Consider the following 14040-nt stretch of genomic DNA (forward strand, 5'->3'; position numbering starts at 1 on the left):
ATGCTTACATTCTTGCTTTTTCAAATAAAGATACCAAGAGAACGAAGAAAAATTGATAAAAGGAGTAAATTAGAATGTTGCTTAAAATTGCATGATCTATCTGATTCATGAAAATTTAATTTTGACTAGACTATCCCTTTAAGGAAACAGACTGGGATAGCCGGCCATCTTCTATTCCTTTAACCCTTTGAGTGCTAATGACGGCTCTGAGCCGTCGCAAATTGTCCCCGTCAGGTACTGACAACGACTCAGAGCCGTCGCTAGCACTCACCCACCTTGAGGACAATCTGGGGTCTCCCACCTACTCCCACTCCGGCGATCTGGCCTGAATAGTGAGAGGCATCGCCGGGGCTTCACGATTCACATGGTGATGTCACGTGCAATGACGTGATGACGTCACCGTGCAACTTTATTTAAAATGAACAATGGTCAATATAAGGAAATGGAGGAATGCTGCTTAGAAGCCTGTATCTAAGGCATCTAAGCAGCTACAGACCCCCAAGACCCACCGTTGGAAAGGTAATCGCCTAACCTTTCCAACAGTATAAGTCTTGGGGATCTGAAAAAAAAAAAAAGTTAAAAATAAATATATTTAAAAAAAAAGTAAAAATAAAACTCAAATCCAGCTTAGCACCCAGGTGGGAAATGGCTTAGCAGCCAAAGGGTTAAGGTGGTTTTGCAATGGTTCATTTCAGTTAAATATTAAAAAAAAATAAAAAAAAATGTATGTAACGGGTATTTAAATCAACAGAGATATATTTATTTTTAATCTTTATCGAATAGCTAAATAAAAATATATATTTATATATAAACAATAATAGTAACAACTAAACTACCTTTTATTCTCACTGTTCTTGCCAACAATACTTTTCCTATCATGATTGTTGATGCAAAGCTGATAATCCACCTTAAAAAATGTGAGGGAATTAGGGGTAAGCAAAACCTCACAGATTAATAAAAGTATTAACCCATTGCTGCCTGGGAGAAAGTGGAACAAGTACAATGTCCAGGTGTATTTTGCAGCCACAGGAAGCAAAATAAATAATGAATGGATATTGCAATAATCTTTTATTTTCAATAAATAAACATTTTATGTGCTGTTGAAATACCAAATGTAATGGTCATTTTAAAAGAATCTTTCATGATTTAGATAAATTGTGCAAATTTAACCAGTTTCCTATTTACTTGTATTATCAGTTTTGCTTTGTTCTTTGGCAAAGAGTAAACCTACAGTCTCTGGCGCATGCACAAGTCTTCAGTATTCTATAACAGCAATGTTTGAAGCAATGTAATACATTCTTGCAAACCTGCTGCCATTGAGTGCTAAGGAAACATTTCTGAGCTACTATATGCCTACCTAGGTATGCTTTACAACAAAGGATACCTAAAGACTGAAGCAAATCTGATAGAAAAAATGGAAATTTGTTTAAAACTTTGTTTTATTTTAAAAGCCTTTTAGATAACTAGTTTTTTAATGGAAATATTTAAAGTCTAGTGAATTTTATTTATTTTTGTTGCACCACAAACATATTTGTATTTTTTAAGGAAACCTTACTCTTGCATTCTTATTCTCTAAAGCACTGGTTTTCAAATCTGTCCTCAGTCTCCCGAACAGGCCACATTTTAAGGATATCTGGACTAGAGCACAGGTGAAACAATCAGCTGATTAGTAACCATGGTTATTTTACCTGCTCTCATCAAAGATAATCCAGAAAACCTGGCCTGTTGGGGAGGCCTGAGAACAGGTTTGAAAACCAGTGCGCTAGAGGCTTTACCTTCTCTTCACTATTTCCAGCAATGATCATAATTTCATAAAGGTTCTAATTGGGTCAACAAAATAATAACCATTTTAAAGAATTTAGAGAGAATGCCCATTTTGTCATCTAGAAAATAAGTTTTCTAATTTTCAGATCACACATACCATACTCAAAAATGGTACACTCTGCTTTTTTTTATAATTTAAATTAAATGTTTTTCAATTTGAAATGTGTTCTACCAAATACTGAAGCTATCCTGCCACATTTTGTGTCAAAACGCCCACTTTATCTACCTCTGTGCCCAATTTCCCTGCTACCTATGCACCCTGTCTCCAGGGCCGGATTGGCCTGCCGGGATACCGGGTAAAATCCCGGTGGGCTGTCCAGCTATTGGCAGACACGGCCGGTCTATACAAATTTCCAGGGCCATTCTTATTCCGGCCCTGCTGTCTCACTATGCCTGGGTATATTTTTGCCTAGTCCTAGGTCAGCAAGTTCTGTGGTATGAAACTTCCCACTCCTATGCTCTCCAAATGTGGTGTTGTTTTTTTATTATAAAACAATGATTTTTGGGTTTGTTTAATGGAGGTCCCTGGCCGCTGGTTGAAAGAAACATATGAAACGGATCTTAGCTACAATTGTTGATGTGGAGGTTAAGATTTTCCAGTGTTCCACCGTTTCCAGGGCAGCACAAAAACTAAACAAACCTCTGCACTATCTTGATTTCTGGCAGCTCTTCAATGAATTAACAAGTTTTTCCTAATTGGTCTCTGCAGGTACGGGGTTAACAAGTTAGAGGATATGCTGCGCCCTCTAGTGGATGATGGCCTGAAAAGCGTACTCATCTTTGGCGTCCCCACCAAAGTGACAAAGGTGTGTGGCCCGTAGCTCATGTTGTCTGTATCTGTGGTCAACATATTAAAGGGACATTAACCCCCCCCCCCCCCACATTACTTAAGGATTCAGACAGAGCATAGCATTTTAAATAACTTTCTAATTTACTTTTTATTATGAAATATGCTTCATTCTTTTGATATCCTTTGTTGAAGGAACAGCAATGCACTACTGAGAACTAGCTGAACATATCAATTAAATTAGGCATATAAGTGCAGCCACCAATCATCAGCTAGTTGCAAGTGGAGCATACCTAGGTATGGTTTTCAACAAAGGATACCAAGAGAATGTAGCAAATTAGATAATAGAAGTAAATTGTAAATGTGCTTAAAGTTATGTGCTCTATCTGAATCATGAAATAAAAGGTTAGGGTTTTATGTCTTTTCCATATGGCACTTTGTGGCTAGAGCTCTGATTGGAGAACAATTCATACCGTTAGCTCACAGAAAATATGACTTTTGAAGTGGGCGGCCGGAGCGTGCGGTATTAGAATGGTATGGCTAGATTAAAAAGTTAGTTACAGCGCATCTTCATTAGCAGTGATCAATTAAAGACTATCTTAAATAACACTAATATTCAGGATCTGATTATAAAAAGTAGAAAGTTTACCATCACTTTAAGCACTGCATTTTCAACGGTCTGCATACTGTAATTTTGTAAGTTACATTGGTTAGCAGTCCAGGGACATACCCCTTAATTATTATTATTATTATTATCAGGTATTTGTAGAGCGCCAACAGATTCCGCAGAGCTAAAAAGTGTCTTGAGTTCATCTATATTATCTCCTCTGTTTGGCCAATTATTCTAGAATTTAATTAGCTTCTACTAATCAAGTAATCACTGTGTATAATGTTGCATAGTCAAAGTTCTTTGTCCTGCAGTATTCACTCAAGAGGATATGCATAAATAAACATTTGATCTGAATTTGAATGTGCAATTAACATTCACCGGGACATAATGGCCAAAGTTGAAATGTACATTTAACTTTTGTATAGAAACATTTTTACAATGTACTTATCAAAAATGCTTTCAGTGAAAGTTACTAAGTTACAGTGGCATATGTACATATGCTGTGTGTGCCCCTTACGCCCTCATTCACACATCATGTACCATACCAAACCAAATTTGCATCATACAAGCCACCTCTGACTTTAACAGAAGTGACGTTTTGAATGCTGTTACACAGGGGGCACACAGCATATGTGCATATGCTAATGATTAGTTATAGCTCATACTAGAAGTATTTTTGCTAATTATAGTTGTTGTGCAGTGCTAAACTGATGATATATGCTGTGCATATATAAAAAAAAATTGACTTTAATTTTGCTTTAATGCAAATAACGCACAGTTTTTGTTTTTTCAAGGATGAACGAGGTTCTGCTGCTGATGCGGATGATACGCCAGCAGTCCTGGCCATTAAGAAGATTCGTGCCGCCTTCCCGCAGCTGCTAATAGCATGTGATGTTTGCCTGTGTCCTTACACATCCCACGGTCACTGCGGTGAGTGAGCAGCATCCGTCTACAGCTAGGTGGCGCTAATTGCTGGGATTCATTGCTTGCTCTCTCTCTCCTCTCTATCACTTGCTGTCTCACTAATTTGCTCTTGCTGTGGATACGTTTTAGGGGTAGATTTTACAAAGGTCGAGCGGACATGATACGCTGTCTGCATTTAACATTGCACAAGCATTTCTAGTGAAATGCTTGTGCAATGCCGTCCCGTGCTCACTGGTGGCCAATCGGCCGCTAGCAGGGGCCGTCAATCATACCGATTGGATTGGGAAGATTTCAGCCCGCCACCTAAAAGGTAGCAGAGAAGTTAAAGAGCAGCAGTCTTACGACGGACCTGAAACGATGGGGCTCCGAAGCAGCATCTGCTGCTTAAAGGGATAGTAAACACCAAAAATTTTATTTTAAAAAAGATAGATAATCCCTTTTGCATAACCAACATCGTTATAGAAATACACTTTTTACCTCTGTGATTACCTTGTATCTAAGCTTCTGCTGACTGCCTCCTTATCTCAGATATTTTGACAGACTTTGATTTCAGGCAATTTGTGCTGACTCTTAAATAACTTCACGTGTGTGAGCACAATGTAATCTATATGAAACGCACGAACTAACGCCCTCTAGCTGTAAAAACCTTTCATAAGCATTCAGATGAGAGACGGCCTTTAAGGGTTTAGAGATAAGCATACGAGCCTACCTAGGTTTAGCGTTCAACTAAGAATAACAAGAGAACAAAGCAAATTTGATGATAAAAGTAAATTAGAAAAGTTGTTTAAAATTACATGCCCTATCTGAATCATGAACGTTTTTAATTTGGAATTTACTATCCCTTTAATAAATGCACCCCTAGTTCTTAGTCTTTTTTTACCCTTTATTGAAGATGTATCACAAACAACTTTGAAACATAAGGATCTGGAGGGTGTTACCCTGGCACCTGCCATTCAACTTAAAAAGATAAATATAAATAACTGCTTGGCACGAAGTGTATAAACTTATCCCAGTAGAAATGGTTAATTTTTGTACACAGAAGCAAAAGGTGTTAAAGCTTGTGAGAACACCTTCCTAGGCAGCAAGAGGCCACAGTTAGAGGGATATATAAGGCAGCACTTGTAAGCAGGGTTAGATCTTAGCATATGTGCATATGCTGCTGAAACAGTTGTCTATGTGCGCCCCGTATACCAGCATTTAAACACCACTTCTGTTATAGTCAGAGGCGGCTTGTACGATGCAAATTTGGTGTGGTACATGCCATTACTTGGTCTCCACGTGATGTTTGAATGAGGGTGCAGGGGACTGACACAGCATATGTACATATGCCACAGTTACTAAGTAACTTTCAACTAAAGCATGTTTGCTAAATGAAGGGAATTTTAATTATGTCCCTGTAAGGGTTAACAGCACATTCAAATTATAATGAAATCCCCCATTATTTATGCATATCCTCATAATAGGCTGGAGTGAATACTGCAGGACACTGGGAGAGTTGTCTTGGGTAACCTGTATTTATATTTCTAAAGCTTTACAGTAATAACTTGTAGGATTATATGTTGTCTTTTTTTGTACAGCATATGACTTTGTGTGTGTACTTTTTATGTTTGCTAAAGAAAGGTGGTTGTTTAACCCTTAAAGTGCTTTAAAAGAAGTGAACATGTGTAAATGTCTTTACTTCCAGTCAGCATTTAAAACACTTTTATGCACACGCACAACTTGTATCAAACTGATTGAGGTTTGACTTATAACATACACAGAGAAATGCCCCATCAAACCACGAGGGAGCTGAAAGGGAGAATTTTCTCATTCTCTTGGTATCTTTATTTGAAAAGGCAGGAATGTAAAGCTTTGAAGCCGGCCCATTTTTGGTTCAGTACCTGGGTAGCGCTTGCTGATTGGTGTCTAAATGTAGCCACTTATCAGCAAGCGCTACCCAGGTGCTAAACCAAAAAATGGGCCGGCTCCTAAAGTTTTACATTCCTGCCTTTTAAAAAATAATAATAAGAGAACGAAGAAAAATTTATAATAGGAGTAAATTAGAAAGTTGCTTAAAATTGCATGCTCTATCTGAATCATGAAAGAGATTTTTATTTTTATTTGACGATCCCTTGAGGTGTTTGTTGGAGAACAACTTCAATAACCAACAATTAAAGGGACAGTTTACCCCAAATAGTTTTCCCATTTAATTTGTTCCCAATGATACATTCTACCAGTTGGAGTGTATTAAATTGTTTATAAATAGCTCCTTTACCTTTATATCCGCAATTGAAATAGCAGAATTTGTATGTGGTATCCCTACCTATAATAGAAGTTTCTATACTTAATTATAAGCTATTAAAAAAACTGTGTAAACATAGCCAACAGAAGAAATTACACTTCTAGTGGGAGTTATGTGAAATGGTAGGCGAGATAAATAATAAAGTGTTAATTTCCAGTTGTTCTCTCTAAATATTGGGATTTGCTTTACAAACATAGATAATTTGTGTGTAGAGAAAGTGATAACATAAGGAGATCTGCAAGCTCAACCCATTTTGATGGGTTGTGGTGTCAAAGAAGAAAACCAGCTATTTTGTATGCAAAGTGAAACCTAAAGAAGCAATGTCTCACATATTTTTTTATACTCTGCTACTTGTATAACAAGTCATTGGAAACAAATTAAGGTAAAAACAATTATACAGTATACTGCCCCTTTAAAATATCCAGCTGAGAAATTGTGAATTTCTACTTTGTGTGTTTCATTTTTTTTTAAATCTTGTTTTTCTTGAAATTAATAAAGACATTTTGAATGTGAAATTTAAAATTGGATATCATAAGGTTTTTGCTTAGTGGGAAATAGCAATACCTCTTGTAAGTACATTACTGATAAGGGTAAGACATCCTCAGCATTGGACAAATAGGCATTGTGGTGTTGTATAAAAATAAAGCTGTTCTATAGAGACTGTTCAAAAACATTTTGAGTTCATCTTTGCTTTGGGTATCTTGTTTGAAGAAGCGATACCACTGTATTCGTTACCAGCATTAGTTGTTTCAAAACTAGTGAACTTGGTTTTCAAAGGGAAAAGTTAAAATAAAATGAATTCCTGTATTTTTCTCTTTGTATTTTGACTCTCCACTCTGCCTCTTCTCTGTATTTTGTTTGTCTCTGGTCTTCTTTCTCTCTCACTCTCCTTTCTCTCCTTTTTTTCCTCTCCTCTCCCCACTCTCTTTCCTCTCTCTCCTCTTTCCTTTCTCTGCTTTCCTCTCCTCTCTCCACTGACTTTTCTCTCTCTCCTCTTTCCTCTCTTCTCTCTCCTCTTTCCTTTCTCTCTCTCTCTCTCTCCTCTTTCCTTTCTCTCTCTCTCTCCTCTTTCCTTTCTCTCTCTCTCCTCTTTCCTTTCTCTCTCTCTCTCTCTCCTCTTTCCTTTCTCTCTCTCTCTCTCCTCTTTCCTTTCTCTCTCTCTCTCTCTCTCTCTCTCTCTCGCTCCTCTTTCCTTTCTCTCTCTCTCTCTCTCCTCTTTCCTTTCTCTCTCTCTCTCTCTCTCTCTCTCCTCTTTCCTTTCTCTCTCTCTCTCTCTCTCTCTCCTTTCCTCTCTCTCTCTCTCTCCTCTTTCCTTTTTCTCTCTCTCTCCTCTTTCCTTTTTCTCTCTCTCTCTCTCTCTCTCTCTCTCTCTCTCTCTCTCTCTCTCTCTCCTTTCTCTCTCCTCTTTAATGTCTCTCTCTCTCTCCTTTCCTCTTTCCTTTCTCTCTCTCTCTCTCCTCTTTCCTTTCTCTCTCCTCTTTCCTTTCTCTCTCTCTCTCTCTCTCCTCTTAACTTTCTCTCTCCTCTTTCCTCTCTCTCTCCTCTTTCCTCTCTCTCTCCTCTCTCCTCTTTCCTTCCTCTCTCCTCTTTCCTTTCTCTCTCCTCTTTCCTTTCTCTCTCCTCTTTCCTTTCTCTCTCCTCTTTCCTTTCTCTCTCCTCTTTCCTTTCTCTCTCCTCTTTCCTTTCTCTCTCCTCTTTCCTTTCTCTCTCCTCTTTCCTTTCTCTCTCCTCTTTCCTTTCTCTCTCCCCTTTCCTTTCTCTCTCCTCTTTCCTTTCTCTCTCCTCTTTCCTTTCTCTCTCCTCTTTCCTTTCTCTCTCCTCTTTCCTTTCTCTCTCCTCTTTCCTTTCTCTCTCCTCTTTCCTTTCTCTCTCCTCTTTCCTGTCTCTCTCCTCTTTCCTGTCTCTCTCCTCTTTCCTGTCTCTCTCCTCTTTCCTTTCTCTCTCCTCTTTCCTTTCTCTCTCCTCTTTCCTTTCTCTCTCCTCTTTCCTTTCTCTCTCCTCTTTCCTTTCTCTCTCCTCTTTCCTTTCTCTCTCCTCTTTCCTTTCTCTCTCCTCTTTCCTTTCTCTCTCCTCTTTCCTTTCTCTCTCCTCTTTCCTTTCTCTCTCCTCTTTCCTTTCTCTCTCCTCTTTCCTTTCTCTCTCCTCTTTCCTTTCTCTCTCCTCTTTCCTTTCTCTCTCCTCTTTCCTTTCTCTCTCCTCTTTCCTTTCTCTCCCCTCTTTCCTTTCTCTCCCCTGTCCACTCTTTCCTCTCTCCTGTCCACTCTTTCCTCTCTTCTCTTTCCTCTCTAATCTCACACTCTCTTCTTGATAATGTCCTATCTCTAATTGTAGCCCTTTTCAATAGTATATGAAATTAGAAGCTTGTGCCAGCTGTGTCCTCTCATGTTCTGCAGCACAGTGAAATTAACTGGGATATTTTTCACCCTAGGTATACTAAGGGAGGATGGTACCATTCAGAATGAGACCAGCTGCCAGAGATTAGCAGAGGTGGCACTCGCTTATGCCCGTGCAGGTGAGCTTGGGGGTCAAACACTAAGCTGTATGTGGGCACCCTGCCTCATGACATCATAGAACCTTTGTTCTGAGTAGATTGCCACTTGCTGCTTGTTTTCATCTAAGGCAGGGTTCAGCAACCTTTAGAAATACATTTCCCATGATGCTGAGACTCTTTAGGCTGTCTAAGGCAAAATGCAATAGCTGTTTTTATATATATATAGATACACACACACAGTTGTAATACAAATTATTCAACCCCCATTGCAAACAAGGTTTATTATAAAATATTACAGACATTCAGCTGTTTGCAATGAACAACTCAAACAAAAGCAATTGAAATAGCTCAACACAACGAATGCTTCAAGTGGTTTCCCTAAATTCAACTGAAAATGCAACTTTTAATGAATTCTGCAGTCTTAAAAGTATTCAACCCCCTGAATAGAATCCCTCACAACAGCACAAATCTGTAAAACAGGAGTTGTCTCAACCACACCTGATGCAACGAATCAAGGGCTTCATGAGTTACACCAGGTTTGCTTGAGTTAGAACACAGGAAATATCTGAACTGGCTGGGGGTTTGTTGAGGGTCACGTTTGACTGCATGTTAGAAATATGGCTAAGTCAAGAGAATGGTCCACAAAGTTAAGAGAAGAGATCATCGTCCTTCACAAACAAGAAACAGGATACAGAAAGATAGCGAAGGCACTGAATATTCATAAAGACACAGTTGGAAGCATAGTTCGCAAGTTCAAAGTTAAAGGGACAGTCTACACCAGAACTTTTATTGTTTAAAAGATAGATAATCCCTTTTTCTCCAACATAGGTGTGTCCGGTCCACGGCGTCATCCTTACTTGTGGGATATTCTCTTCCCCAACAGGAAATGGCAAAGAGCCCAGCAAAGCTGGTCACATGATCCCTCCTAGGCTCCGCCTTCCCCAGTCATTCTCTTTGCCGTTGTACAGGCAACATCTCCACGGAGATGGCTTAGAGTTTTTTAGTGTTTAACTGTAGTTTTTATTATTCAATCAAGAGTTTGTTATTTTAAAATAGTGCTGGTATGTACTATTTACTCTGAAACAGAAAAGAGATGAAGATTTCTGTTTGTAAGAGGAAAATGATTTTAGCAATCGTTACTAAAATCGATGGCTGTTTCCACACAGGACTGTTGAGAGGAATTAACTTCAGTTGGGGGAACAGTGAGCAGACTTTTGCTGCTTGAGGTATGACACATTCTAACAAGACGATGTAATGCTGGAAGCTGTCATTTTCCCTATGGGATCCGGTAAGCCATTTTTATTACAGAAAGAAAAAAAGGGCTTCACAAGGGCTTTTTAAGACTGTAGACATTTTCTGGGCTAAATCGATTTATATATAAACATATTTTATACTCCATAGCCTTGAGGAATTATTTTAATCTTGGGAATTATGTAAAATAACCGGCAGGCACTGTATTGGACACCTTATTCTCTAGGGGCTTTCCCTAATCATAGGCAGAGTCTCATTTTCGCGCCTCTATTGCGCACTTGTTTTTGAGAAGCATGACATGCAGATGCATGTGTGAGGAGCTCTGATACATAGAAAAGACTTTCTGAAGGCGTCATTTGGTATCGTATTCCCCTTTGGGCTTGGTTGGGTCTCAGCAAAGCAGATACCAGGGACTGTAAAGGGGTTAAATATAAAAACGGCTCCGGTTCCGTTATTTTAAGGGTTAAAGCTTCCAAATTTGGTGTGCAATACTTTTAAGGCTTTAAGACACTGTGGTGAAATTTTGGTGAATTTTGAACAATTCCTTCATACTTTTTCGCAATTGCAGTAATAAAGTGTGTTCAGTTTAAAATTTAAAGTGACAGTAACGGTTTATTTTAAAACGTTTTTTGTACTTTGTTATCAAGTTTTTGCCTGTTTAACATGTCTGAACTACCAGATAGACTGTGTTCTGAATGTGGGGAAGCCAAGGTTCCTTCTCATTTAAATAGATGTGATTTATGTGACACAAAATTTAGAGAAAATGATGCCCAAGATGATTCCTCAAGTGAGGGGAGTAAGCATGGTACTGCATCATCCCCTCCTTCGTCTACACCAGTCTTGCCCACACAGGAGGCCCCTAGTACATCTAGCGCGCCAATACTCCTTACTATGCAACAATTAACGGCTGTAATGGATAATTCTATCAAAAACATTTTAGCCAAAATGCCCACTTATCAGCGAAAGCGCGACTGCTCTGTTTTAGAAAATACTGAAGAGCATGAGGACGCTGATGATATTGGTTCTGAAGGGCCCCTACCCCAGTCTGAGGGGGCCAGGGAGGTTTTGTCTGAGGGAGAAATTTCAGATTCAGGGAAAATTTCTCAACAAGCTGAACCTGATGTGATTACATTTAAATTTAAATTGGAACATCTCCGCGCTCTGCTTAAGGAGGTGTTATCCACTCTGGATGATTGTGAGAATTTGGTCATTCCAGAGAAACTATGTAAAATGGACAAGTTCCTAGAGGTCCCGGGGCCCCCCGAAGCTTTTCCTATACCCAAGCGGGTGGCGGACATTGTAAATAAAGAATGGGAAAGGCCCGGTATACCTTTCGTCCCTCCCCCCATATTTAAAAAATTGTTTCCTATGGTCGACCCCAGAAAGGACTTATGGCAGACAGTCCCCAAGGTCGAGGGGGCGGTTTCTACTCTAAACAAACGCACCACTATACCCATAGAAGATAGTTGTGCTTTCAAAGATCCTATGGATAAAAAATTAGAAGGTTTGCTTAAAAAGATGTTTGTTCAACAAGGTTACCTTCTACAACCAATTTCATGCATTGTTCCTGTCACTACAGCAGCGTGTTTCTGGTTCGATGAGCTAGAAAAGGCGCTCAATAATAATTCTTCTTCTTATGAGGAGATTATGGACAGAATTCATGCTCTCAAATTGGCTAATTCTTTCACCCTAGACGCCACTTTGCAATTGGCTAGGTTAGCGGCGAAAAATTCTGGTTTTGCTATTGTGGCGCGCAGAGCGCTTTGGTTAAAATCTTGGTCAGCGGATGCGTCTTCCAAGAACAAATTGCTTAACATTCCTTTCAAGGGGAAAACGCTGTTTGGCCCTGACTTGAAAGAGATTATCTCTGATATCACTGGGGGCAAGGGCCACGCCCTTCCTCAGGATAGGTCTTTCAAGGCCAAAAATAAACCTAATTTTCGTCCCTTTCGCAGAAACGGACCAGCCCCAAGTGCTACGTCCTCTAAGCAAGAGGGTAATACTTCTCAAGCCAAGCCAGCCTGGAGACCAATGCAAGGCTGGAACAAAGGAAAGCAGGCCAAGAAACCTGCCACTGCTACCAAGACAGCATGAGATGTTGGCCCCCGATCCGGGACCGGATCTGGTGGGGGGCAGACTCTCTCTCTTCGCTCAGGCTTGGGCAAGAGATGTTCTGGATCCTTGGGCACTAGAAATAGTCTCCCAAGGTTATCTTCTGGAATTCAAGGGGCTTCCCCCAAGGGGGAGGTTCCACAGGTCTCAATTGTCTTCAGACCACATAAAAAGACAGGCATTCTTACATTGTGTAGAAGACCTGTTAAAAATGGGAGTGATTCATCCTGTTCCTTTAGGAGAACAAGGGATGGGGTTCTACTCCAATCTGTTCGTAGTTCCCAAAAAAGAGGGAACATTCAGACCAATCTTAGTCTCAAGATCCTAAACAAGTTTCTCAAGGTTCCATCGTTCAAAATGGAAACCATTCGAACAATTCTTCCTTCCATCCAGGAAGGTCAATTCATGACCACGGTGGATTTAAAGGATGCGTATCTACATATTCCTATCCACAAGGAACATCATCGGTTCCTAAGGTTCGCATTCCTGGACAAGCATTACCAGTTTGTGGCACTTCCGTTCGGATTAGCCACTGTTCCAAGGATTTTCACAAAGGTACTAGGGTCCCTTCTAGCGGTGCTAAGACCAAGGGGCATTGCAGTAGTACCTTACTTGGACGACATTCTGATTCAAGCGTCGTCCCTTCCTCTAGCAAAGGCTCACACGGACATTGTCCTGGCCTTTCTCAGATCTCACGGGTGGAAAGTGAACGTAGAAAAAAGTTCTCTATCTCCGTCAACAAGGGTTCCCTTCTTGGGAACAATAATAGACTCCTTAGAAATGAGGATTTTTCTGACAGAGGCCAGAAAATCAAAACTTCTAAACTCTTGTCAAACACTTAATTCTGTTCCTCTTCCTTCCATAGCGCAGTGCATGGAAGTAATAGGTTTGATGGTAGCGGCAATGGACATAGTTCCTTTTGCGCGAATTCATCTAAGACCATTACAACTGTGCATGCTCAGTCAGTGGAATGGGGACTATACAGACTTGTCTCCGACGATACAAGTAGATCAGAGGACCAGAGATTCACTCCGTTGGTGGCTGTCCCTGGACAACCTGTCACAGGGGATGAGCTTCCGCAGACCAGAGTGGGTCATTGTCACGACCGACGCCAGTCTGGTGGGCTGGGGCGCGGTCTGGGGACCCCTGAAAGCTCAGGGTCTTTGGTCTCGGGAAGAATCTCTTCTCCCGATAAATATTCTGGAACTGAGAGCGATATTCAATGCTCTCAAGGCTTGGCCTCAGCTAGCAAAGGCCAAGTTCATACGGTTTCAATCAGACAACATGACGACTGTTGCGTACATCAACCATCAGGGGGGAACAAGGAGTTCCCTGGCGATGGAAGAAGTGACCAAAATCATTCAATGGGCGGAGACTCACTCCTGCCACTTGTCTGCAATCCACATCCCAGGAGTGGAAAATTGGGAAGCGGATTTTCTGAGTCGTCAGACATTTCATCCGGGGGAGTGGGAACTCCATCCGGAAATCTTTGCCCAAATTACTCAATTGTGGGGCATTCCAGACATGGATCTGATGGCGTCTCGTCAGAACTTCAAGGTTCCTTGCTACGGGTCCAGATCCAGGGATCCCAAGGCGACTCTAGTAGATGCACTAGTAGCACCTTGGACCTTCAAACTAGCTTATGTATTCCCGCCGTTTCCTCTCATCCCCAGGCTGGTAGCCAGGATCAATCAGGAGAGGGCATTGGTGATCTTGATAGCTCCTGCGTGGCCACGCAGGACTTGGTATGCAGACCTGGT

At 40.5% G+C, this 14040-nt stretch overlaps 1 protein-coding gene across 1 annotated transcript in view; it reads left to right on the forward strand.

The window, feature by feature from the left end:
- The window catches only part of ALAD (aminolevulinate dehydratase), a 64272-nt gene that overhangs the window by 33902 nt on the left and 16330 nt on the right, over window positions 1–14040 (forward strand). Inside the window, exons 4-6 of the mRNA XM_053695929.1 lie at window positions 2534–2630; window positions 4016–4151; window positions 8855–8938. Coding sequence (XP_053551904.1) covers window positions 2534–2630; window positions 4016–4151; window positions 8855–8938 — 317 coding nt within the window. The remainder of the gene's footprint in view (window positions 1–2533; window positions 2631–4015; window positions 4152–8854; window positions 8939–14040) is intronic.

Source organism: Bombina bombina, chromosome 12, assembly GCF_027579735.1.
Source record: "Bombina bombina isolate aBomBom1 chromosome 12, aBomBom1.pri, whole genome shotgun sequence".
NCBI classification, from domain to species: domain Eukaryota; kingdom Metazoa; phylum Chordata; class Amphibia; order Anura; family Bombinatoridae; genus Bombina; species Bombina bombina.